The sequence below is a fragment of the Phyllostomus discolor genome, chromosome 8, assembly GCF_004126475.2.
Source record: "Phyllostomus discolor isolate MPI-MPIP mPhyDis1 chromosome 8, mPhyDis1.pri.v3, whole genome shotgun sequence".
Classification (NCBI taxonomy): Eukaryota; Metazoa; Chordata; class Mammalia; order Chiroptera; family Phyllostomidae; genus Phyllostomus; species Phyllostomus discolor.
In genome coordinates, this window is record NC_040910.2 from 95,943,359 (window position 1) to 95,971,354 (window position 27,996).

Consider the following 27,996-nt stretch of genomic DNA (forward strand, 5'->3'; position numbering starts at 1 on the left):
TATATCTTTAGGATCATATTTTGATACCCATTAATCATAATTATCAATAGTTTTATATATGTGCATGTATGTATATTATATATTGCTGGTGATTCTGGATAGGAGATATATATCTTCTGCTGGTTCAGTCTTTCTCTGGGATGATGAAGTAACTCAAATGCCCACAGTCCCTATTCCTGTTATATTACCTTCTCTCTCCCAGCCTGCACCCATGGTGTCATGGGAGTTCCCTGTGACCAGTTGACTAAGGAAGAGAAAACTCAGGACTGGCTACAGGTGCCACCCAAAAGTGGGCAGCTGTGGCAGGGACAGCCCCTTTCTAGGATATCCGTGCAGGACAGAGGCGAAGGCAAACCTTCCCAGTGGACAGAACTTGCAGCAGGGCACCTGATTATTTATTGTGCTTAGAAAAGAAATGGCCAGAAGCATAAACTATGTTGATTCATGAGCTACGGTCAGTGGTTTGGCTGGACAGTCAGGGACTTGATAGGAACAGGACCACAAAATTGGCAACACGGAATCTAGGATGTGGGTCTCTCTAAATGGGCAAGGAATGTGAAGATGTTTGTGTCCCATGTGCCCTCTGCATTGGAGGATTTTAATAATCAAGTGGATAGGATGACCTGTCCCGTGGATACCAGTCAGCCTCTTCCCAGCCATGCTTGTCATTGCCCATTGGCTTATGAACAAGGTAGCCAGGTGGCAGGGATGGAGCTTATTGATGGGCTCAGCAACATGGACTTCTACTCACCAAAGCCAAGCTGGCTAAGCCACTGCTGAGAACCCTATCTGCCTGCAACAGAGACTAACACTGAGACCCGACACCATTCCCTGGGGTGATCAGCCAGCTATCTCGTGGCAGGTTGATTACATTGGACTACTTCCATCATGGAAGGGGCAGTGCTTTGTTCTCACTAAAATAACTCACCCTGGATATGGATTTGCTTTCCCTACATGTAGCACTTAGGCCAAAACTACCATTTGTGGACTTCCAGAATACCTTATCCACCATCATGGTATTTCACACAGCATCGCTTCTAATAAAGGAACTCACTTCATGGCAAATGAGGTGCAGCAAAGGGCCCATGTTCACAGAATTTACTGGTCTTACCATGTTTCCCATTATCCTGAAGTAGCTGACTTGATAGAAGGGTTGAATAGCCTTTTGAAGATCCAGTTACAGCACCAACTAGGTGGCAACACCATGCAGGGTTGGGGCAATACCCTTCGGGAGACTGTATGTGCTCTAAATCAACATCCCATGTATGGTGTGGTTTCTCCCCCAGCCAGGGTCCATGGTTCCAGTAATGAAGAAGAGGAAATGAAATGGTACGTCTCACTAGTATCCATTAGCAAACTTTTTGCTTCCCATCCTTGCAACCTTACGCTCTGCTGGTCTACAGGTCTTCATTGCAAAGGGAGGAATGGTCTCACCAGGAAACACAACACTGATTCCACTGAATTGGAAGTTAGACTGCCACCTGGTCATTTTGGGCTCCTCATACCTCTGAATCAAAAGGCAAAGAAGAGTTAGCATGTTTTCAGTTGTATGCAGGGTAACTGTACCATGTTAAGTGGAAGTATGGCTTTGTTATTGGTTTTATGGAGCCTAAGTATGGTATAAGGAGACATGTATGGGTGCCAGATTGATTAGGTGTGAACTGGGATCAATTCTGTGTGTTGACTAGGCTCTGATACCTAATCAAACACTAATCTAGATGTTGCTGTGAAGGTATTTTGTAGATATGATTAACATCTACAATCAGTTAACTTCATGTAAAGGAGATTTTCCCGATTAACACAGATCAACCTGATCCCACTCGCTGAGAGGCCTGAGGCTTCCCTGAAGAAGAAATTCCACCTGTGGACTGCAGTCGGCTCCTAAAAGTTTCCAGCCTGACCTTCTTTACAGCCTGCAGTACGGATTCCAGACTTGCCCACCTAGCCCCACAGCCAGGTAAGCCAATTTCTCGCCACAAATCTAGATGGATGCATAGATGAAAGATGATAGATGATAAATAGATAAAAGATGATAGATAAAGTATACCCTACTAGTTGTGTTTCTCTAGTGGAACTCTGACTAGGACAAAAACTATCCAAGAAAAACCTGTGTCCCTTGAGAATCAGAGCTTGTTTTTGATCCAAAAGGGATCAACCAATATATTCATTAGACATAGTCCCCAAAATTCCTGGGAAAATCCCATGAGTTCCAAAGATTATTCTGATGGAGGAGTCAATTGGGCAGGTCAGAGCAACACTCTGGAAATAGTGCTGTCTTTCAGGGTATGCCTTCAGATATATTAGTTGTTGCATGTTGATGAACCTATCTACAACACATTGGAACTTTACACAGCCACTTAAAAATGTGCTGTTTATCAACTGTCTCTGAAAGGAGATGCAAAATTTCACAACATGAATTGCTTCAAAGGAGGGAAACTTGCGGTGGGAGGACAGAAGTAGGAGGAAGAATTTTCACATTTTGTAGTTGTGGAGTATCAAATTATGTGAAAAATCATCTAGATTAGAGGTTGACAAACTATAGGTCACAGTCCAAACATGGCCCAATGCCTGCTTCAAGTTTCACTGAAGCATATCCACAGTTACTTGTTTACATAATGTCTATGGTGGCTTTCATGTTACAACTGCAGTTCAGCACTTGCTAGGGCATACGGCCCACAAAGCCTAACATATTTACTATTTGACCCTTTACAGAAAAAAATCACCCGTTTCAATCTATATTTAAAAAAATAGAAACTGACTCAAAAAGTCAGCAAAAATGCAGGAAAAATTGAAAACATACATCCACACAAAAATTTACACGTGAAGGTTCACATGTAAGTTTTTGTGTGCACGTGTGTTTTGCTATTCACAATAGCTAAATAGTGTAAACAACCCAACCCAAACGTCACTCACCTGATGAATAAATAAAATGTGAAATACACATGCAATGGGATGTTAGTTGGCCTAAAAACAGAATGAAGTAGTGATAAATGCACAACACAGATGAACCTTGAAAACATCATGCTAAATGAAAGGAGCCAGACATAAAAGGCCACATATTGTAATTCAATTTATATGAAATGCCTAGAATAGGCAAATTCATAGAGACACAGTAGATTAGTGGTTTCCAGGTGCTAGAGAAAGGGAGGAATGGAAACTGATTGCAAATGAGTACAAGGTTTCTTTGGGAGTGAAATGTTCTGGAATTAGGTAGTGGTAGTGGTTGCACAACTCTGAATATACTAAAAACCACTGAACTGTACACCAGCGCCAAGTACAAGATATTCCACAATTCGGTAGGGGCTCAGCACCTAGTAATGAATTGGTCCTCTTCATCACCTTGAACCAGGATCAGACCTGGTGTGTGAGTTGAGAGACCAAGTTCTATATCCCAGTTGACTCAAACATCCACGTGACCTTAAGTATGTTTCTTTCCCTGCTTGGTTCTTAATTTCCTTCTCTATGAAGTGGGGTAATTTAGGGAGCCTGGCCTCCCAGAATTATTCTTCCAGTGTCTTCATCATCATTTTCCAATTTCAAAGCACTTTCACACACGATGTCATTTGATCCTCGTAACAGCCATTCAGGGTAGATAGGTATTAACCCCACTTTACAAATAAGAAAATTGAGCCTCAGAGAGGTCAAATGACTTTTCTACATTCATACAGTGGGTGTTGGAGCTGGGACTCAACCTCAGGTCTTCTGATTCTAGATCCTGTTCTACCTGCACCACCACACAATTTTTGCATGGTTGGACTCTTTCCAGAAAGCCCAAAACAGCAATGTCTGGCAGTGTCACCAGTGTACACCTTTGTTTTGACAAAGCAAGGAAGGAGAGGCGTAGGGACTTGGGTCCTCTTTGATCTCTTCTTCTGAACCTCTCTACATTGGCACAGCACTAGTCTGTGCATAGGAGTATGCATGTACACTGGTGTGGACACCAAGCCCATCGCATCCCAAAGATATACATATAAGCACACTTGAGCTCTTCAACAGGCGCTGTCACTCCTTGTTACCAGGGTGGTAAGGAGGCTGTACCTTTAGTTATGGGGAAGCATAAGAGGTTACAACTCTAGGAGTCTGCTCTCTTCTAAGTTCAGAAGACTCATTATACCTCCCTCTCATGAGGCCTCAAGGAGGAAGGGGCAGCTCCTGGATCCTTAGGAGACAGGAGTGAGAAGGGAGGGAGGGACAGAGAATTATCCTTACCCTTGCTGAAGCAGAGCCCAGGAAAGGGAACATCAGTGAGACCAGGGATCCGGTCCTAAGCTCAGAGGGCTGGGCCTAAATCTCAAGAAAGACTGCTGCTGTCAAACCCAGTGCAGTGCCTGGCTCCAGCAGTGCTACCCAGTACATGGGCTTTGGCACACAGCTCACCTTGTTTATCCAGAAATCTGGCTAATGGCTGCTGGGTCTAGCTCAAAGGGGTACTCAGAAGGTTCAGAGACATAAGCCAACTGAAATGCTTTAAAAATAGAATGTCCTTTATGAACATTCTTTCATTCTTCCATAGTTGGCAAGGAAGTGAGGCTGAGGCTTGCACACACTTGTGGGCAGGGCGGGGCGGGGGGGGGGACCAACTCACTCCTGCTGCCCAAATACACAGGGCTGGGGGCAGCAAGGGGGAGTGAGGGCAAAAGCAGAAGTCTCTTCAGGAAAGGCCAAGCTTCCCTGAAGCAGAGGGGCTGCCCATGCTGGCTTCCACTCTTTTAATTGACCAAAGCAGTGAAGAAAAGGGAAAACAGTTCTTTCACAGAGCTCATATTCTACTTGTGGGAGACCAAGTAATCAACAAATAAGTCAGGCATTGGCAGGTGCTGTGCTGAGTCAAGCTGGGTAAAGTTAAAATGATGGTGAGAAGCACTACTTCGTATAGAATGTCCGCAGACCCCTCTGATAAAGATGTTTGAGTAAAGACCTCAAGGAAGCAAGGTGATAATTTAGGGCACAGCAACACCTTGGGTCTAGGCTGGAGGACTCTGAAGTCCTGGAGAGACACAGGCACATTGCCCACAGCAACAGAGACAATTCCCTACCACACTGGTTTGGTTGGACCCCTTAGATTCATTCTCCACCCTTCTCTGTCCCCTAGGCATAGGGGAGCCAACCCCTACAGACTGCAGCCCTGAGTTAGCCTTACCATCTACCTTTCAGTTCAGTTCAGCCAAAAGGATCCCCCAGAAGACTGGAGAACAGGGTGAAAGAGAGGTGGGACATTGACACTCCACTCTTGGTCTGGCCACAGTTCTGACAGTTGCTGCACTCCCCTATGCCACAATTCGTCTGCCTTCCACAGCCCCTCTGTAACCCATGCTCCCATCCTGCCCCGACCCTGGGCCCCTCAGGGTCAGAACTCATCTTCTCCAGCAAGCCTTGCAGAATTAGCCTTCCAGATAAGCACCACACACTACTTACGCAGGGATGTATGGACCCTAGAAGCCACCCAGACTGCCTTTCCCATTAAGGCATCAAGAAGATGAGTTTTAGCCCTAGACACCCATCACAGACAAAATGTTGGCCTCACACTCCAAGGTTCCAGCTCTGTCAAATGACTCACACCAGCAAAGGCAGGAAAGAAGTTGGGGTTCTAGAGCCCATCTTCCTCCCTTAGGACCTTGTCACCCTAGAACCAGAGCCTTCTCCCCAGGATCCAGCCCACCAACTTCCTGTGTGAAGGAGCTCTACAGACCTACTTCCAAAAATCAGAAGCTCATTGCCCAGTTTATCTCCTTGACAGTATAGTTATCACTACCGGAGAAAGCTTATCAATGTATATGTCTGCTCTAACAATTAGAACATGCATGCCATGGAAGCAAAGAACTTGCCTATCTTATTCTCTTGTGTGAACAGCATCCTAGGCCCAAGTACCTAAGAACTCAGTAAAAGGTTTTTGAGTGACTGACAATAGAAATGAGCACAAATCACCTCTGCTCTCTAACAACTCCGCAAAGATGTGGCCATAAGCCCAGACACCAAGAGCTTAGGGTCAGGAATGGGCAGACACTCTCAGAAGTGCCTCAGTACTACTGACTTCTCCAGGTATGCCCCAGGTGGGACAACCAGGGTAGCCCAGGAGTCAAAGAACCACTAGGTTCCACCAAAAGTTTCCATCTTTCTGAAGACCCCCAGCTTTTCCATTTCTGAGTGGCTAGAGCAGGACTTAGCTAGTAGACAGTCTCCAGGCCTCAAGGAAGCCTCAAATGAGAATGAGGGCTATGAGCTCTGCCTGAAGGTTCTACGCCAGCTCCTATAGGTCCAGTATAGCAACAGCAAACTGCCATCCTGAACCTAGAAACTGGACCTATAAACTGGGAAGACAGCATTTATTGTATTTAAAAACCCAAAATGTGGCTCACTTTGCCATCTCTACCCAGGGACCTAAGAAACCTTGTGGATGAGTACTTCTGGTTAGTTTTCTGCCACATAAGGGACCCAACCCTAAGCCCTACAATTAAAACCTGATTCAGGCCCATCAGTATCTCTCTGCCTGGTCTTATCTCTTCAACCCCCATTCTACTCCACCCTAGATACCCTCCACCCCACCCATGTGTGGCACCACTGCCACCTGACCAACCCCTTTACCCCCAAAAGAAACCCAAACAGCTCAGAAATGCATCAATCAACCTTTAATGTCCAAAAGAGGCATGGATGCAGAGCACAGGAGATGTGGTGGGGTCTCAGCCCCAGCTCCAGAAATGAGGGAGAGACGAACACACACCAGACATTTCCGACTGGCCACGCAAGTCTGGGAGGGCCGGGGAAACACAGATTTGGACATTCATAAAAGGGTTTGATACAGGGAACTCACTCATCATCCCAGTCCCCACCCTCCCCTGTCAGCGACAGAAAGAAAGCTCAGCACACGCTAAAGGCTTGGGGTGGGGACATTTTCCTGCCTCCCCACCAGCCCCAAGGATGGAGTTGGAAAAAAAGAATGAGCTAGATCCCAACCCTCCCCTCCCTGGTGTCAACCATACACTAGTTTTATTTTAAATGCAATTTACAAGAATCAACAGCTCAATCAACAATAACTCCCCCCACCCCACCACCACCCCATCCATCCCTATTTGATCAACAGACAAGATTTGCCCAGCACTCCTCTTGGAAATCTCCTCCTACTAGTGGCCCTGCTTCATCTCCTGATACCTGGCTTCCTCACTGCAAGACTTCCTCCCAAGCCCCTCACAGCCCTTTATCACTTCCACCCTTATCAACTACAAAGTCACTTTCCCTCTCCACTGAGAGCCAACTCCAGAGCAGATGGCAGGCAACATGACCATATCACTGTGGGCTATTCTCCTAAAACCTTCCTGGGGGCAAACAGCCATAGGTCATGCAGAGTGTCCGGGCAAGATGGCTGAGGGGGGCAAACCTGTCTTCACCCACATTTTTTAACATAAAGGCCCATTTAGAACTAATTGTGCACCCTATCTACCCATATATCCTAGAGATTCCATACTGTCTTGCCCCTCCCTCCCCTCTACCCCAAACCAAGACATACACACATGTACACAGAGAACAATCAGGGAGACATTGATTTGGTTTGATTGCTAAGACCTAAGAAACTACAGTCACCAGATATTCTCTTGTCAGCCAGCTAACAGAGGCTGCTCTAAGAGAATTCCAGAGGAATGAGAAAACCAAGGACTAAGCAGGGAGCAGAGAGAAGTAGAGAAGAAAGAATCATCAAGCTAACCCTAACCTCCAACATCCTCCTAGCACGGAACATTGGCAGGAAGAATAAAAGATAATCCACAAAGACAAAGCCCTTACTTAGAAACTCTTCTGACAAAGACAGCAAGACAAATCTGCTCCCCACTCCCACACACCACAGACAAACACGTCTCAGGGCCCCTTAAAGAATCCACCCCTCCAACCCCACCTTTCTACCCCAAGCCCTGGAATCACAGTTCAGTGGAATAGTCTCCCTGGTACTAGATCAATCCCCCTGCCCTCCTTCCTATCCCCTCTCTCCTTGTTGATCCTAACACTGTCCCCCTGCAGCCTCCCTGGCCCCCTCAAAGCAGAAGAGACAGCTGCACAGTTTTAGTTCCACCTCCGGAAACCGATTTCTTTTCCCTAGCCTTCCTGGTCTTACTGGCTTCCCCCCCCCCCCCCCAGGTTTATTTTTATATAGAGAGAGAAAGGGAAAAGGGAAGGGTGGAAGAGATTTCCTAGTGCAATACAACCAAAAAAAATTTGTTTTAAGTTTTGAAAAATAAATGTAAAGCAGCCTTCTTCCCCAGGCAACTAAACAGAAAGAAGTTTGGTTTTGTTTACTGCGACATACACATGAAATCGAGTATACAGTCCATGCAGTAGCACAGCCATTGGTGAGGACATCCTGATGCTGGCCCCAGTGCAAAATAGTCCCAGCAACGTCATCTGCTTGCCATCGCTGCCGCCGCCACTGACACCTTCCCTGCAGCCACCTAGCCTGACTTGAAGAGGAGGATTGCAACTTGACCCAAGTAAAAATAGATGAAGTGCTTTGTCTCGTGTGTAACGTAGCTGCCAAAATTTCGGCCCACGATACAATGCCAGGTAGGGTTGTATTTCTTGTCAAATTCCTGAAAGAAAGATAAAAGGGAGAGAAGAAAGGTGATTAGGACAGCCAGAGGATGAGAAATCAGAATGGGAGTCTGGTCCGTTTAGTTATTGCCCCCAGCCCAGCCCCTAGCTCCCCGAACCTCAGGAGCTCAGGTTCTAAGGCTGGCTAGGACACTCCTTCCCTCATTAATAATGTACCACCGCAAAGGCTCCACTATTTCTCTCTAGCACTTTACACCCTGATCATCTCTCCTCCCTCTAGCTACTCTATTCAACAGCCCACCCTGTGACTCTTCAGCAGGGGCATCAGAGAAGAGTCAACCAATCCAGTGTCACAAAGCATGAGTAAAAGAGAGCAGGGGCAGCCTCACTGACTAGCCACCATCTGCCATATTACTACCAGTATTTCCAAATGCCAAGGCACTAGAGCAGGAAGGGGCCAAGACACCAGAGCAGAACAGGGACCAAACATCAGGAGTACCAGGAAGCAATTCTGTAAATCAATATTAAAGGTATTCTTGTGTGCCGGGCAATGTGTGGGCTATGAGCACCAGAACAAGGACCTTAGACACGAGATCAAGGCAATTCCCTCCTCTCTCAGGGGCAAAAGTACAGCATCAAAGTCACCTAGGAAATCTTTGTGACGTAATCCAACAGGCAGCTCCCTGTCACCCTGTGGATGCAGTAGGAAATCTATGGCTCAGTTCTAGTTGCATCCTGCCATAGCTGTGAAAGGGCAACAGACTACATAGGCCCAGCAATGCTGCCTACCCTGAGGCTCAACATACAACTTGTTTGGCCTCCTCATAATTCCCACAGCACGACTCCAAAAAGTACTAAGGAACAGTAGAAAAGGCATGCATTACCTAACCCAGCTTTAATCCTGACTCAAGACTCCATAGTATAGGAGAGCCACAGTCACTTCTCTAGGTCTCATTTGTCCCAACAGCAACACAAGAAAGCTGGACTATGTATAATCCAAGGACTTTTCTGATCCTGAGAGTCCATGATTCTCTCCCTAGACAGGACAGCAAGGTGATCACTCAACAAGGAGCTGGCATGCCCAGGAGCCTTGCTGCCTCTGTACTCGGACAATCTTGCAGAACTCCAGAGTCTCCTCTTCTCACCCCACCCATTTGGGTAGGAAAGCAGAGTTCTGTTAAACTCGGCGACACCCTACCACCTCTATAAACCAGAATACAACTACTTAAGCATCCTTCTTGGGGTGTCAGAGTGAGAATATTGAAGACTAGGACTATGCCTCCAACGGACATGGATCCTGACTCGGGATCAGGGGCCCTGTGTACTTCTCACTTCCAGCTCAGGTGATGCCTAACCATGTTTATCATATCTATTCACCCATTCACTTAGGAATTTCTCAGGGACTAAACCCGTCGCTCCAATATTGCTCATCCATTTTTTAAAAATTATATATTTAGGCCCACCCTTTTCTTAAGAAGGTAGGGGATGAACAATGGGTTTAGGGGCATGATGCAATACCTGAATCCTTTTTATTGTTTGTGTTTATGTTTTCCCCCCCAAGTCCTTTTTAAGAGAAATACAAGAAAACCTCCTACATGATGAGGATTATTATAGATACATCACTTTAACTGACCAAGTTCCCTGAAAATTTGTATATGGTCTTATATTATCCATTCAAATATCCTTGATGTTCATTTTGAATAGTTCTGAATTGGGCCGCTTACATTTAATCCTAAAGCTTCCCTCCTTGATCTCTTGCAGTGACACAATTATCTGTAAACACACACATATACACACAAACCAGCAGAGCTCCTATTAAAAATGCCTAAGGTAAATTATTTGGCAATTAATAATCACTCCCTAATCTATCTGCTTTGCAAGTTCCTAGGGTTTTGTTTGTGCAGGTATAGCTGATTTCCTATGTCCTCAGCTTCAGCCCTCCCAGGGGTACAGCTCAGCTGCCTATCCCCACCCTTGTCACCAGCCACAGCGCTCCCAGTGCACCTTCTTGATATAGGCAGCAATGTCCTTCTCTATGTTGTACTTCTCCATAGCCTGCGTGGCGCAGTCAACGGCATCCTGTTGCATGTCCTCAGACATGTCTGCGTTCTTGATCACTGCCTTACGGTCAGACATTGTGACACTGCAGAAGAAGCAAAGAGGTAAGGCTGACAACCCCATGACACTGGACAATGAACATTAGCAACTGGGTGTGGAGCCTCAGTGGGAAAGGGGAGTATCAGAGGTAAAGGCAACACAAGACAAGGACAAGAGGCAAAAGAAGAGGGAGCGCATAAGCTTTTAACCAAGACATGGTCCCCAAGCCTGGGAAATACAAGATAAACAGTAACAAAAATATAATAAGCCATCAGTTTTTATCATATGTAAAGTGAGGATTTTCTAACTCTAAATTTAATCTATTTCTGCTATTTTAAATGGCACCAATAATCAAGATACTACAATATATCACCTGCTAGCTGTGTCCTTAGGCAAACAACCTTTGTTTTCATGCCATCACCTTAAACAGGGGACTGCAGGATTATCCTGAGGGTAAACCAGGTGGCATTAACACCTGAAGATAGTAAGTGCTTGATTTAATGACCATTATTACATCACTGGTATCATAGTGGAAAGAAGACAGAGTAGGAATCACCAGACCTGACAATGAACTCTTAGGGTTTGGACAAGTCACTTAGTTTTTCTGCATTTGATTACTTCCATTTTAACAACGAGGGTAGCTTTCTATCAGAGGGTGTTATAAGAATTAAAAGTATACAAGAATATCTGCAAACAAGGACAGTCTATACAGCGATCTGTCCCATTGGCTAGATTCAGCCTGCCACCTGTTTTTGCAAATAAAGTTTTAGAGGAACACTTTACAATGGCGGAGTTTAGTAACTGCAATGTTTACTAAAAAGCCTACAATGTTTGCTATTTCGACTTTCAGAGAAAATGTTGCCAACACCTAGGCTAACCAATGCTCAGTGGTGACAGAGATAACAAAAAGTGAAGAATTACTATTTTAACTTCCCTTTTTCATAACTCTGCCATCTAAACTAAGGTATTCATCCTATAACAACCTACAGACTTCTGGGGTAGACTTTGCATGGTCCCTTCCTAGGATGACAGGAATCTCAGGAGGGCTGGCCAGAACCTGCCTGGCAATCTTTAGCATGTGAGGGCACTTTGCAGGAATAGAGAAGATGAGCTGCAAAATCCTATCCTCTGTCCTTGACCACAGTCCTGTCACACAGAACAGTAACAATCCATCCCCCATCCCCCAAAATACAACTGTGTGGCCCAGCACAGTGGACAAAAATGCTGTCACTCCAGCCCTGTCTGATGAAAGGCTACACAGGATTATGCACAATCAAGGAGAGTTCCTTGGTATCCTTCCAGGCCATCTTGATCTGAGTCCACACCAGCCTGCAGACTGGGTGGGCTGAAAGGGAAACAGAACTCATACATATATAACTAACTACCCCTTTAGCCTGTACCAGAGACAAAAAAATGCATGCAAGCCAGCTGCCAGTCAGGCAGCCCTTGACTGAATCCAAAGCACCTGTGTCTGGCACTGCCAACCTAAGCAGAGCTGGTTCTACTTCCGCAGAGGCTGGCAGAGCCCGGGATTAGTGGACCAGCACCCTCTGCCCCCACATCCTGAGGGGAAAGTCAGAGCCTCAAGGAGTCTGTGAGCGTTGCCTGGTGCTGAGGAAAGGTCCCGGGAACCCTGTTCACAGCCTGACTACCTATATGACCTTGGGCAAATCAACATCTTTTTAAAAACCAACGTTTTTTTTAAAATAAGGTAAATGAGGCAACTTGTGTGAATTTAGGCAACGGTACCAGAGCGGCACAGGGAGAATGTGTTATTATAACGCTCTTTACACGTGAAAAAAACTAGTGTCACTTGGTCTACACCAGCTCCCCACTCAGAAGGGGACCCTGTTTATCAACCCAGGGTGGAGGTGGGGCCGGGTTACAGACACTAGCACCCTTTCCCAACAAGCTCACCTTGCTGCACTGCCTCATCCCCAAAGTGCAAAGGAACAACTTTATCACAGTAATTAAAAGCCACCTTACTCTCCAGGAGGGAGCCTGCAGTTACATAACGTTGGTCTTGTGACTACAATGCCACGATTCTTCACCCCCGGCCCCCTAGGCGTCTGAGAGGTGAGGCCTAGCCCCAATCTCCCCAATCCAAGGTGCCAGTGAGAAAAGGATTGGGAGGTGCCCGACCTAGCCCCTCCCTCCTGGGAAAAAGAGCGAGGCACCTGGGCCTCCAGAAAAGGATGACCGGAGGGCCCCTGGCCAGCTGCCTCAGTCACGAGCCAGGAGCTCCTTTGAAGAGAGAAGAGGCCATTCAGCACAGACCCCATCCTCTGTCCTCGGCTTTGCGACCAAAAATGAAAAAAATATATATATACATATATCCCTCCACCACCCCACCCCCCAGAAGGCCAGCACCAGGTGAATGAGAAAGCACCCGCCACCCCACCTCCGCCCAGCAGGTCAGCCGCCCTCCCCCGTCCGGCCTGGAGCAGCGCCGGAGTGACTGGGCGTCCTCGCCGCAGGAAGGACGCCCCAGAGGGTGGCGGTGGTAGCGGTGGTGGCGGTGGTGGCGGCGACGGCAGGAGGAGCCGCGTCACGCCCGAGCCCTCCCCACCCCACCCCCTCGGCCCCAAACACTAGAAGCCTCCACGCAGCGCAGGGAGACTCCCGGGGTAGACAAGAACCGCACCCCCGCACCCAGGGCCTCCAGGCCCGTCCCGAGAGGTCACGAGAGCACCGGGTGGCGCAGCTCCGGAAGCGAGGGACGCCGGGGGCGTCACGCCGAAGTCAGCCCTTCTCCGGGCCCCTCGTGGGGAGAGGAGGCCCGAGGGGCACCGCGCGTAGAGCCGCACTCGACCGGCGCGGTCTACCGCCCCGGGGACGCCCCCACCCACCGCTTACCTTCACGCAGGCGAGTCCGTGCGGAGCCCCGGGGGAGCAGCGATGGCCTGAGGCAGGGCGCGGGCAGGGGCGGTGTCCCCTCGGCTACTCCTGCAGCAGCCGCCGCCGGGGCGGTCTCCGGCTTCCGCAGCACCGGGCCGAGCGCTCGCCGCCGCCGTCCGCCCTTCGAGCTTCCCCGGCCGCTCTCACGCCTCCTCGCTGCGGCCGGCCCGCCTGCCTGCTCCGCGCAGACGCCTCGCAGCTCCGATCAGCTCCGCCGCCGAGAGCGACCAACGCTCGGCCCCCACTGAAATAGCGCCCCGCCCCCGCCCCCCTCCCGCCGCGCGCGCCGCCGTCCGCGCTCCCCATTGGCTGCGCTCGCCAGGCCCCGCACTGCGGGCTTCTCCCCGCGCCGCTCTCGCCCCACATCTTGTTTCCTCCCACAATGCTTCGGGGCGGGGAGAGGGGGTGGGGAGGGGGGAGCTTGAAAGGGTGGGGGAGGGCGATGTGGCAATGAGAGAAAAAAAGAGTGCAGACCCCTTTACCAAGGGCTGGAGAGGCCAGGCCTAAAAAGGAATAAAGAGGCGAGGCTCAAGGAGAGGGAGAAGGGAGAGGGAGGGGCTAAAGACCTCAACCCCATGAAGGATAAAGAGAGGGTGACGGAGTTTTCAGACCCAGGGAGCTTGACGGGGAAGAGGTAGGAGATCCTAACCTTAGGGAGAGGAAGGGGAAAGGGACGAAGTCAACGGGATCAGCGGGAAAGACAGGACCCCTTCCCTCCCCCCTAAATCTGTGGGAAGGAGAAGAACAACCAGCCCTACGGAGAGGTAAAGTCATCAACAGCCCCAGGGCTCCCTTCCCCTCACATCCAGGAAAGGTCCCTAAGCCCATCCAGCTCAGTCTTTGTTCCTGAGTCTCCAGGCCACTGCACCTAAACTCCCAGCACGGGCCCCAGCTGCTGTTTATCTTCAAAAGCAATAGAGGCAGACCCTAAAGCACAACTATAAGGAGGGAGGTTTGTCTTTGGTACACAGGCCCCTGTGATAGATAGTCCCTACCTGTCTGGTTAGACAGGACCTGAGGGGGAGAAACCCTTAGAGGTGGGCACTGGGGCAAGTCAGAGCTGGGAGAGCGGTAAACTTCACCCCCTCCAAATTGCTCACCTTATAAAGGAGAGAACCAAGGTACAGAGAGGAGCGTTCTCTTGCCAGGGCACCACAGGTCAGGCCTGGATGTGAATTCTAGGCTGAAAAGTGATGCTTCTGGGCGGGAGCCTCTCTGGTAGCTGAAGAGGCTGTGGGAGTATGTGTAAACTCATGGGCACATTGGGAGAGTGCCTGCCCTCCACTCCACTCCACCCCACCCAGCTCTAGAGAAGAACAGGAAATGCCTGCTTTTTCTTCCCCTTTGTTTCATAAAGGAAGTGTCTACCTAAAAAAGTGGTGAGAGTATTGGGAGCCAAGCATTTGGCCCACCCAGTGAGGATTAAAAAGCTTCCATTCCCATCATGTTCCCTTCAGTATCCCAAACCATAGTGGGAACGTCAGACTCGCTTTGGCCATGGCCTACCATGGTTTGGAACATCATTACTTAGTGTTCATTATGTGTCAGGGCAAACATGGAAAGTCATCCCCTCCCACTTCTGCTTTCCACAGCTCAGTCATCTGCCAAACTCAATCTGGATTTCAGAGAAATAGGCAAGGCCTGAGGTATCCCCTAACACTAAAGGTATTCTGATGTCAGCCTCTGAATGAATGGGGGATGGGGCATATGTGCGGAGGGAGGGAGGGAGGGAGGAGAAGGATGCTTTATCCTCTGAGGGTTTGTGAAGAGTTAACCTCATGGGCTACTGGGAGGAGAACTCATACCCTCTTTCTCCAACACGATTAGCTTCCAGCCTCTTCTCTGGTCTGAGGGTCAGAACTGCCATATATGGTTGTGCTGATTGTTCATTGTACAATGACATTCAGCCTAAGAAGTAAATGGGGGCTAAAAGACAGCCTGTGCTCCACTTGCTGTGTGCCTGGTACAGGCCAGCATCCACCCAAAAGATGCATACCTTTTTCAAGTGGGCATAAAGGTGACTATGAACTAGCAGTGGCCCTTGCAAGGCCACACAGCCAGAGTAGAAATCCTCTCCCTCTCTGGTCCCCTTCCATAGATTAGAAGAGAACAAGAGTTTGGTCGCTTCCAGTCCTGGGCTGTGGTGGGTTGGAGGTTGGGACACAGAGAACTTTAACTAACAGGGGTCAGAACCAAGACTTTTGACTTTTAAGAAATATGAGCGTCAGCCTGTGTGTGTGACAAGAACTAAACTCTAAGAATATCGGGAAGATTTGTTAATAACAATATGGTTTACAGTTAAGAGTTAGTATTTGTAGAGTCTTCACTGTGTGCCAGGCTCAATTCTAAGTGTTTTGAATGCATATATTATTGCATTCAATCTCTGGAAGAATCATGGTGAGTACATTACTATTCCCCTCTACAGAGTTCACTAACTTGCCCAAGATTACCCAGAGATTCAACCCCAGGCTGTCTGCTCCCAGTATCTATATTCAACCACTCAACTCTTCTAGCTCCTAACAGAGAAAAAAAAAGTGTAAACCAGGAGTTCAATGCTCTATCTAACTAAATTTCCTGAACTTATCTGACTCCAAAGCCCTTTTTCATCCAAACATTTGTTAACATCTTCAAGAACTATTCCATAGGACACAGTTTGGGAAATGTGTACTGTACTAATTACTGTCATTTATGTAAAATGCTTACTGTTTATGATAATAACTGTACAACATAGTAACTGTTATAATTAATGTTGGCTTAACTTGGTCATGTTTTTATTTGATGCCACTACACCTTTGTGATTGCCCAGTTTTCTCAGCCCAAATAGCAGGGCCATGTCTTCAAACTTGAAAATCAGAGGGGATTTTTGTTATTTGTCTCATCTGTGGGCCCCTTACCTTCTGGCTACTTCTTTAACTTAGGGGTTTCCCAAGGCTTCAGTCACTTGAGTAGTTTCATCTATGTGCATGGTTTGGTTTTTACCATGATCTAGGCCCTGATAGCCCCACTATGTCCCAGACCTCTCCACTGTGAGTATCCCTCAGGCTCTATAGACTCTTCACATACGTACATATAAATACTGGTTGTTAAGAGCATTGGCCCTGGAGCCAGAATGCCTAAATTCTCACTGCCTTCCACCACTCTTTCAGCTGTGCAGATCTGGCCAAGCTATTCAACATCTCAGTTTCTTTTTCCTCATCTGTAAATTGAGAATAATAATACCTACCTCATAGTGTTATGAGAAAATGCATGAAAAACTCTTAGCACAATGCCTGGTCTGTATAAGTGATTAATAAATGTTAGCCACTCTCAGCATCTCTCTTCCAGACTTGTTTTCCTTCCCTGTCTTTCTTACCTCAGTTCATGGCCCCATTATCCACCCAGACACCAAGTCGGAAACCTGCAAACCACCTAGATTAGTGTTTTTTCCTTACGACCACATCTCCATCATTACTCACTTCTGAGATATTTCCCCAATGCATACCTCCTTTCATTATAAGTGCCTCATTCTCATTACGAATACCCTACATCAGGTGCTCATCATCTCTTCCAATTGGTTTCCTGCCCCCATTTCTTGGTACCTCCCCCCCAAATCCACACTGCAGTGATGTCTAAAATGCAAACCTCCCAGACATCACACACATGGCCTCTCTGCCTTATCTCCCCACACTTCCCACCTCCTTCTTCAATCTAGCAACACCATCAACTGCCTGTGTTTTCCCTCACACCCAGATTCCACACCTTTGTCCATGTGATTCTCTTGCCTATGAGGTTGTGGCTTTCTTTCTTGACTAATTCCTTTGTTTGAGTGTCCTCTGCAATGCCTTCCCTGAATCCCAGGTGGGGTGCATATTCCTCTTCTTTGCTTTGGTCCATCCAGGGCTTATCTCTAACCACATTCTATTAAATTTGTCAGTTTTATGGTTGTCGATAGGTCCTTGCAAACAGGGATTATGTGTGGGCTGCAGAACCTAGCACGGTTCCTGGAACATGAGATGTTCTCTGTAAGTATTAGTTAAACTGGTCGTGCTCATTAATGGCTGAAAAATACAGCTTGGAAGGACACACTGTCTCTTACCCAAAGAGCCATGGCCAGGCTCTTTTGTTTCTGTAGGCCTGATTTTTAAATTGAGTTCCTCCTCACACTCTCTGTTGGGTAAATCGACACCTCAGAGGTAAAGACAATCAAGGGCTCACCCACCCCAGCTGACTGGGTCACCCAGAAAAAAGAAGCCATCCAGTCACAGGTCACTTCACCAAGCTGTTTAGCCATTACTTGCTTCTGGGGCTCCAGGAGGATGGAGAAGGGTGGGAGCACACACGCTGATACTCCCATTGCAGTACAAACCATGGTGCCAGTCCCCTCTGCCAAGTCCCCAGTGGGAAAACCTAAGGAAGAAAGCAACACGGAATCTGCCCCATTTCCTAGCTGATTTCTGGGGTGGCCTTGAAAATATACTTCCCTAGACAACCATTTACCAAGCCCCAAATATTGCCCTTTTCGCCCAAGTTCCCTGAAACCTGGAGGAGCCAGCCAAGGTTAACCATGTGACTGGGAGCTAGTGAGATAAACACTGGCCTGGGAGTCAGAGGAGAAATCCTAAGCCCAGTGTGACTCTAGTCATTTCACCTCTCAGAATCTGGATTTCCTCATCTAGACAATGTAGGACCAGATAATCTATCAGGTCCCTGTCAGCCCCAAAGTCTCTGATTCTCCGATTTCAATGCCCTACTCATGAATGGTACCTTCCCTGAGGGTCAGAGAAATTTCTGTACCTCTAGCCAAGATTAAATGCCCTCTTTTTTTCTGATCTGATAAACTCAGAAGTCAGAGAGCATTTCTCTACACTCCCACACCACCCTCCAAAACTGGGATATCATTTTGTTCATCTTTGTACTCCCTCAAAGTAATGAAGTACCATGACATAGTTAAGGTCACCAATAAGGAACCAAAGAGAAGGTGGAAGTATAGTAGTGGTTTCTAGGTCATGACATCTCCTGAGTTAGGGGTCTTCCTCCTTCATTGTCTGGACAATCCCAAGGAACCCTGCCCCTGCCATGGGAGAACCATGATAGTCCTGTGGAATTTGTCAGCCTTTGAACATCCAAATGATCAAGTTAGGATTCTTGGCTGCAAGAAACTTCTGAAGGGAAAAACAGGACCAGAATAGCTGCCCCTGACTCCAGGACACAAGAACCATGGAGCAGCTTCCTTGGGGCATTCCCATGGGGCAAATCACTGGCATTTTCCTTGAGTCACCACCCTACTGTTGATTTGGATTCCCAAAGAAGGGCATCTGAGTGGACAAATTGAGTCACAAGTCCACCTTTTGCTCATGGAAGTGAAGGGCATCCTGACTGACAGGCCTTATGAGATTGAGGAGGGAAATAGTCGATGGGAGGGAAATCGCAGGCAGTTACAAGAAGCAAGAGAATGGGCCCGGGGCAGGCAGAAACCATCACTTGCTCTTGGAGAGTCTCAGGAGTGGGAGACGAGATTATCAGCATGGGAGATCCTTATCTCTGCTGTCATAAAAACATAGGCTGTGTTCTTTCGCTCTCCATCCCTTAGAGTGAGGTGGGGAATGGTTAGGCGAGCCCTAAAAAATGAGGTCTGCACAACTTTGCCTTCCACTTTAGGACAATTTTGGAGGAAAACTTTGCCTTGTCAGGCATGCTGCAATATATTCCAATTTGTTTTTTTAATCTTCTCACTGGGAAATGGAGGTCCCCTTTACATTTCACATGATAAGGTAATTCTATTTATATATATAACAGCCTTATTGAAATATAGTTCACATACCATAAAATTCACCTTTTCAAAGTGTACAGTTAACTGTGTATCAGTGACTTTTGGAATATTTACAGAATTGTGAAACCAGCACCACTATCTAATTTTAGAACATTTTCCTCACCCCCCAAAAGAAACCCCATACTCACTGTCAGCCACTCCCCTGTTTCCCCCTAATCTCCAGTAATTTACTTTCTGTCTCCATGGATTTGCCTGTGCTGGATATTTTGTATGAATGGAATATATGGGCTGTTGTGCCTGTCTTATTTCACTTAGTATAATGTTTTCAAAGTTCATCTATGTTACCCATGAATCTATACTTCATTCATTTTTATGGCCATGGTTAATATTTTATTTTGTGAACGTACACTTTTGTGTTTATCATGAATCATTTGTGCTGTTTCCACTTTTTAGCAGTTGGGAATAATGTCTCTAGAAACATTCAGGTACAAGTTTTTGTGTGGATATGTGCTTTTGATTCTCTTGGATATACAGTGGATATACAGCCTAGGTGTGGAATTGAGGGGTTTTATGGTAACACTGTGCTTAACCTCTTGAGGAAGGGTCAGACTGTTTTCCAAAGCAGCTCTCCCTTTTTACATTCCCACCAGCGGTGTATGATACATCCTCAGCAATGACTGTTGTCTGTCTTTTTTGGTTATAGCCACTGTAGTTCATGTCAAAGGATACTTTACTGTGTTTTTTTAAATATATTTTATTGATTATGCTATACAGTTGTCCCATCCCCCCCCTTTATTCCCCTCTGCCCTGCACTCCCTCCCACCTGGACTCCTCCCTGCCCACCCCCCCACACAGTTAGTTCATGTCCATGTATCTTACATAAGTTCTTGGGCTTCTACATTTCCTATACCATTCTTAACCTCCCCCTGTCTATTTTCTACCTATCATTTATGCTACTTATTCCTTGTATCTTTTCCCTCATTCCCCCCTCTTCCCTACTGATAACCCTCCATGTGATCTCCATTTCTGTGATTCTGTTCCTGTTCTAGTTGTTTGCTTAGTTTATTTTTGTTTTGTTTTGTTTTAGATTCAGTTTTGATGGTTGTAAATTTGTTGTCATTTTACTGCTTCTATTTTTGATTATCTTATTTTTCTTAGATAAGTTCCTTTAACATTTCATATAATAAGGGCTTGGTGATGATGAACTCCTTTAACTTCACCTTTTCTGGGAAGCACTTTATCTGCCCTTCCATTCTAAATGAAAGCTTTGCTGGATAGAGTAATCTTGGATGTAGGTCCTTGCCTTTCATGACTTTGAATACTTCTTTCCAGACCCTTCTTTCCTGCAAGTTTTTTTGGTTTGTTTGGGTTTTTTTTAGAAATCAGCTGACAGTCTTATGGGCACTCCCATGTCCTTTTCTCTTGCTGCTTTTAAGATTCTCTCCCTATCTTTAATCTTGGCTAATGTAATTATGTACTTTGGTGTGTGCTTCCTTGGGTCCAACTTCTTTGGGACTCTCAGAGCTTCCTGGACTTCCTGGAAGTCTATTTCCTTTGCCAGATTGGGGAAATTTTTCTTCATTATTTTTTCCAATAAGTTTTCAATTTCTTGCTCTTCTCCTTCTGGCAGTCCTATGATTTGGCTGTTGGAACGTTTAAAGTTGTCCTGGAGGTTCCTAAGCTTCTCCTCATTTTTTCTGAATTCTTGTTTCTTCACTCTGTTCTGGTTGAATGTTTATTTCTTCCTTCTGGTGCAAACCATTGATTTGAGTCCTAGTTCCCTTCCCATCACTGTTACTTCTCATACATTTTCCTTTATTTCACTTTTCATAGCCTTCATTTTTTCCTCTATTTTGTGATCATCCTCAATCAATTCTGTGAGCATCCTGATGACCAGTGTTTTGAACTGTGCATCTGATAGGCTAGCTATTTCTTTGTCACTTAGTTGTATTTTTTCTGGGACTTTGATCTGTTCTTTCATTTGGGCCTTATTTTTTTTTCCTCAGTGTGTGGTTATTAGTAAGGAGTGGAGCCTTAGGTATTCGCCAGAGCGGGGCAACCCACATCACTGTGTTGTGGCGTTGTATGTGGGGCAGGGGTGCAAGAGGGAACAATGCCACTTGCTCAGGTCTGGGCAGGCTTTCAGTCACTTCCTCCACCACCCCCAAGCAAATTGGGCCCTTCTGGTGCTGATTCCCAGGTGGGTGGGTTTGTGTAGTTTTAGGTCCCCGTGGGCCTCTCCAACAAACTCTCCTATGAGGCTGGATGTTTCTCCTGCTTCTTCAACTCCCACAGGTTTTTTAAGTTAGAGGTTTTGAGGCTTTATTTCCCCATACTGGAACCCTGGGTTGCTTGATCTGTCTCACTCCCCATTTGTTACTCCCAGTTTACCCACATGCAAATGTGGGACTTCCCAGTCCAGCAGCCACCACTTTGCCCTGTCCACCATCTGTGGTTTTGCCTCGAGTCCTCTCCAGTCTGGCTACCTGTTTCTGCCCTTCCTACTGGTCTGAATGAATATTTCTTCTTGAGCTCCTTGGTTGTCATACTTTCATACAGTTTGATTTTCTGGCAGTTCTGGTTGTTTTCGGTTTTTAAATTTGTTGTCCTTTTTTTGGTTGTGCAAGGAGGACTATGCTTCCATCTTGCCCAGAAATCTCTCACTGTGGTTTTGATTTGCATTTTCTTGGTAGCTAATGATGTTGAGCAGCTTTTCATGTGCTTATCAGAAACTTGTATATTTTCTTTAGGGAAAAATATTCAGATCCTTTGTTCAAATTGTATAGGTTATTATCTTTTTATTATTGAAGTGTAGTATATTCTGGATACTAGACTCTCATTAGAGATATAGTTTACAATTTCTCCCTTTCTGAAGATTGTAGAAACTTTGAAGCAGAAAAGTAATTTTTCTTTCTTTTTCTTTTAGGGGGAGAGCATGAATGCAACCCCCCACTAGCACAAATTATGCAGTCGAGTTTCCCACATTTGGGGAAATCTCAGGGGTCAGCACATCCGGAGTGCAATGGGTGAGCCTCGCCCTGGGAAAACCACCTTCTTGATCATGTATCTCCCCTTCTAGGTAAGTATACAAATTTGTCTATTTTTCTTTTTGTCCCTTGTGCTTTTGATGTCATATCCAAGAATTCACTGCCTAACCCAAGATCACAAAGATTTACTCCTATATTTTCTTCCAAGAGTTTTAGCTCTTGCTAAATGATCTATTTTGAGGTAATTTTTATGTATAATGTGAAGTGGAATCTAACCTCATTGTTTTGCATGTGGATATTCAATTGTCCCACATCTTTAGTTGAAAAAACTATTCTTTCATCACTAAATTGTCTTGGCATCCTTATCAAAAATCAATTGACCATAAATATAGGAGTTTATATCTGGACTCCTAATTCTGTTCCATTGATTTATGTATTCTTATGCCAGTACCACATGCTCATCATAGCTTAGTAGTAAGTTGTGAAACCTGGAAGTGTTGACTCCTACAACTTGGCTCTTCTCTTTCAGGATTATTTGTCAAATCTCAGTCCTTCACATTTATTTCCATGTGACTTTTAGGACCAGCTTACTAATTTTTAATTAAAAAGTCAGCTATTATGTTGATGGAGATTATGTTGAATCGTAGGCAATTTGAGGAGTATTGCTATCTTAACAATATTAAGTTTTCTGACTATGAACATAGATTTCTTGCCTTTTATTTGGGGCTTCTTTAATTTTTTTCAATCGTGAAAATTTTGTATGTACACTGAAAGTTGTACATAAATTTTTTTATTGAAAATTTTACAACTTTCAGTGTACATATCTTATCATTCTTTTGCTAAATACATTCCTAAATATTTCATTTTTTGTTGTTATTGTAAATGGAATTATTTTCTTAATTTTATATTCATATTGTTCATTGCTGGTCTATAGAAATACAATTGATTTTTGTATATTGTAGTTTGTATTCTGCAATCTTGCTGATCTCATTAATTAATTTCTAATTGTGTGTGTGTGTGTGTGTGTGTATTGTTTAGAATTTTCTATATACAAAATCATATCATATATGAATAGAGATAGTTCTGCTTCTTCCTGTTTGATCTGGGTGCCTTTTGTTTTTTTCTTGCCTAATGGTCCTGCCTAGAACCTTCAGTATATGATGAATAGAATTGGTGAGAGCGGACATCCTCATCTTGTTCTTGATCTTAGGGGGAAAGTTTTCAGTCCTTCACTTCTAAGTCTAATGTTAGATGTGGGGGATTTGTATATGCTCTTTATCAAGTTGAAAAAATGCACTTCTACTCCTAATTTTTTTAGTGTTTTTATAATGAAAATGTATTGAATTTTTTCAAATACTTGTTCTGCATCTGTTGAAATGATGGTGTGGTTTTGGCCCATTATTTTGTTAATATGGTATATTATATTGGTTTCCAAATAGTAAACCAATCTTGCATTCCTATGATAAATCCCAGTGTTTTTATATGTTGCTGGGTTCATTTTGCTAGTATTCTGTTGAGGATTTTTACATCTGTGTTTTGCATCTAAGTGATGTTGATACATATTTTTCTTGTGATATCTTTGTCTGGTTTTGATATCTGAGTAATACTGGACTCATGGGATGAGTTGAAAAGTGTTCCCTCCTATTCTTTTTTTTTTTTTTTTGGAGGAGTGTGAAATATTACCATTAATCCTTTAAACATTTGGTAAAATTCACTAGTGAAGACATCTGGGCCTGGAATTTTCTTTGTGGGAAGTTTTTTTGTTTTGCTTTGGAGTTCTTTTATTATTATTGTTGTTGTTCTTGCTCTATTACAGTTGTCACAATTTTCCCCTTTTGCTCTCCCCTGCCTCACCCACCTCCTCCCCCCCCACAGTCAGTCCCCACCCTGTTGTCCATGTCCATGGGTCATTTATACTTGTTCTTTAACTAGGCCCTTCCTCTTCTTTCCTCCTTTATCCCCCTCCCTCCTCCCTTCTTGTCCCTGTTTGTTCCTTGTTTCCATGCCTCTGGTTCTATTTTGCTCGTTTGTTTTGTTCATTAGGTTCCTGTTATAGGTGAGATCATATGATATTTGTCTTTCACCACCTGACTTATTTCACTTAGCATAATACTCTCCAGTTCCATCTATGCTGTCACAAAAGGTAGGAGTTCCTTCTTTCTGCTGTGTAGTATTCCATTGTGTAATGCACCACAATTTTTTGATCCACTCATTTACTGGTGGGCACTTAGGCTGTTTCTAGCACTTGGATATTATAAATAGTGGTGCTACAAACATTGGGGTGCATAGGTTCTTTTGAACTGGTGTTTCAGGATTCTTAAGGTACAGTTCCAGCAGTGGAATTGCTGGGTCAAAAGGCAGTTCGATTTTTAGTTCTCTGAGGAAATTCCATACTGTTTTCCACAGTGGCTGCACCAGTCTGCATTCCCACCAACAGTGCACTAAGGTTCCTTTTTCTCCTTATCATCAGCACTTGTTTGTTGACCTGTTAATAATGGCCATTCTGACTGGTTTGAGGTGGCATCTCATTGTGGTTTTAATTTGCATCTCTCTGATGTCTAGTGATGTTGAGCATCTTTTCATATTCCTCTGGGCCCTCTGTATGTCCTCCCTGGAGAAGTGTCTGTTCAGGTACTTTGCCCATTTTTTAATTGGATTGTTTGTCTTCCTAGCATTGAGCCATATGAGTTCTTTATATATTTTGGAGATCAAACCCTTGTCCGAGGTATCATCATTGGCAAATGCATTTTCCCATATGGTTGGTTCCCTTTTCATTTTGATGATGCTTTCTTTAGTTGTACAGAAGCTTTTTAATTTTGTGTGGCCCCATTTGTTTATTCTTTCCTTTATTTCCTGTGTACTAGAGGATGTATTGGTGAAAATATTGCTGCATGGGCTATCTGAAATTTTACTGCCGATGTTTCTTTGTGAGACGTTTTATTTTTTAAGATTTTATTTATTTATTTTTAGAGAGAGGGGAAGGAAGGGGAAAGAGAGGGAGAGAAACATCAACGTGTGGTTGCCTGTCACACATCCCCAACTGGGGACCTGGCCCGCAACCCAGGCATATACCCTAGACTGGGAATATAATCAGCAACCCTTTTGTTTGCAGTCTGGCACTCAGTCCACTGAGCCACACCAGCCAGGGCATCTTTGTGGGAAGTTTTAAAAATACTAACACAATCTCTTTTTTTAGGTTTATTCAGACCACCTGTTTTTTGAGGTAGTTTCGGTAGTTTTGTATCTAATAATTTGTCCATGTTTTCTAGGTTATCTAATTTGATAGTATTAAATAATATACTTGTTCATAGTATTCCTTTTTAACCCTTTTTATTTCTCTAAGGTCTGTAGTAATAGCCCTTATTTCATTCCTCATTTTAGTAACTTGAGTCTTCTCTTTTTTTTCTTGGTCAGTCTAGCTGAAGATATGTCAATTTTGTTCATCTCTTCAAAGAACCAACTTTTCATTTTATTAATTTTTTTTACTGCTTTTCTGTTAATAGGGTGATATAAGCTACTTGGGTGAGGGGACATTCATTCAGACTGGGACTATTTCTTGAGCAGCAGGATTCAAACTCAACTGCTTGTCTATTTCACTCTAAATAGGGTTTTACTTAAGTGTCTCCCTCATCCCCATGACTCCTAGAGTGATATGATGAAGAAAATAGAGACTACACTATTACTTGGGAGCTGTGAGGAACAGCTGTTCCATTAGATCCATAAACACTTCTTAACCATTAACCAGCTGTGAAGACGACACCAAGGGGGCAGGGACGAGTAGCCAGAATCATCCACAGACTTTCCTAAGCCCACAGTCTAGTTGGGGAGATGCACATGTAAAACCAACTTTAACACAGGACAGACTACAATGAGGGCTGTGATTGACTGTGAGCAAAACACTTATGGGGGGCATGGGGTTGGGAGGCAGTTAATCTGTCTGGAAGAGTTAGGGAACAGAAGAGTTGGCACTTGAAGTGTGTCTTTTAAAGCATGGTAGGATTCAAGGGAAAAAAGACGATGGAGGGAGGGGAAGTTCTTCAGTCAGAGAGAAGCACACAAGCCAAGGTAGGCAAGGTAGGAAGCCAGGCCTGGCAAGGACAGAGTGTGCTGGGGAAGGGAACAGGCTGGACAGAAAAGCTAGGGCCAATCTTTGGAGGGGTCTAAATAGTGTGCTAAGGAGTTAGAACATTACCCTTAAGAATCTTGGGACCCTGGCCTACGTGCTCATTGGTTAGACATTGTCTTGTACACTGAAAGGTCATGGGTTCCACTCCCAATCAGGGCACATGCATAGGTTGTGGGTTCAGACCCCCGTCAGGGTGCATAGGGTAGGTGACTGACCGAAGTGTCTCTCTCACATTGAGATATTTCTGTGTGTGTGTATGTGTGTGCGTGTGTGTGTCTCTCTCCCCCTTCCTCTCCCTCTAAAATCAATGACTATATCTTTGGGTGAGGATTTTAAAAAAAGAAAAAGAAGGAAATTTGGGACCCACTGAGGGGCATGAGCTAGAGGATGACATGACAAGCCTATGTAGAAATGTGGGCTGCAACAGAAACCTATGCTGTTTTATTCAGGTGCTATGGTGCCATCCACACCCATGGAAACAGCAGAGACAGCTGCCTTTACCATTATTGATCACCCCTCCTTGGGACTGTCTCTTCCCTAAGGTTCCATGGCATAGCACTTCCCTGACTTCCTTTCTACCTCTCTGGCTGCCTGAGCAGGCTCCTCTTCCTCTGCTCATCCTAAATGTTGGTGTTCCTCAGAGTTCTGTTCTAGATCCTTTTCTTTGTCCACTAGACAGTTCTCCCTTGGAGATCTCACATGTTGCCATTGCTTCAGTGACCAGCTATGGATTGGGAACTCCCAAATTTATATATAGCTTTCTCAGATCTTTCTATTTAGACCCATTGGTTCTAACTGTCCATTGGACATCTCCATTTAGGTGCTATCTTCATTAAAATTAGGTCCAGCCGTGAGTAGAAGGAAAACCCCAAGTTAAATGGCCCAAACAAGGCAGGAGTTCATTTCTCTTTTAGATAAAAGGAGTCCAGAGATATTAAGTCCAGGCCTGGGATGACAACCTGGGAGTCATATCTCTGAAATCTGTCCCTTTGTCTCTATCCCCGAGCTACCATCCTCCTCTAGGTCAACTGCAAAACCTTTGTCATTCTCGCTCCGCTCAAGTGAATTCTCTGTATCTATACTGTCCACCATGGGAGCCACTTAAACAATGTGGCCACTGAGCACTGAAAAGGTGGCCAGTTAAATTAATATGTGCTGTAAGTATAAAATACACACTGGACTTTGGGGGCTTAATATGAAAAAGTAAACTTATTAAGATTTCTCTACTGATTATATGTTAAATGGTAATATTTTTGATATGTTGAATTCAATAAAATGTATTATTTAAAGTTAATTTTACCTGTTTCTTTCTATATTTTTTAAATTTAATTGATTATGCTATTACAGTTGTCCTGATTTTTCCCCATTTGCCCACCCATTCAGCAACCCCCACTCCCTCAAACAATACCCTCACCATTGTTCATGTCCATGGGTCATACCTATAAGTTCTTTGGCTACTCCAATTCCTATACTGTACCTTATATCCCCCTGGCTATTCTGTAATTACCTATTTGTACTTCTTAATTCCTTCACCTCTTCACTCATTCCCTCACACCCCACTCCCATCTGGCAACCATCAAAGCGCTCTCCATATCCATGATTCTGTC

General features: G+C 45.0%; 1 protein-coding gene, 1 long non-coding RNA gene and 1 other non-coding gene across 3 annotated transcripts; all 3 read right to left on the reverse strand.

The window, feature by feature from the left end:
• On the reverse strand, positions 1 to 25,230 carry LOC118502194. The gene is made up of 3 exons (XR_004904889.1): positions 25,198 to 25,230; positions 20,497 to 20,501; positions 1 to 3,505 (listed from the first exon to the last, which is right to left on the reverse strand). It is a non-coding gene; the product is annotated as an uncharacterized LOC118502194 (long non-coding RNA).
• On the reverse strand, positions 8,121 to 13,703 carry DYNLL2 (dynein light chain LC8-type 2). The gene is made up of 3 exons (XM_028520875.2): positions 13,486 to 13,703; positions 10,537 to 10,675; positions 8,121 to 8,570 (listed from the first exon to the last, which is right to left on the reverse strand). Exons 2-3 carry the CDS (start codon positions 10,666 to 10,668, stop codon positions 8,433 to 8,435), a joined length of 270 nt encoding a protein of 89 aa, XP_028376676.1. The 5' UTR covers positions 10,669 to 10,675; positions 13,486 to 13,703; the 3' UTR covers positions 8,121 to 8,432.
• On the reverse strand, positions 22,201 to 22,363 carry LOC114504398. The gene has a single exon (XR_003685172.1). It is a non-coding gene; the product is annotated as a U1 spliceosomal RNA (small nuclear RNA).
• Positions 25,231 to 27,996: the final 2,766 nt, after the last annotated feature.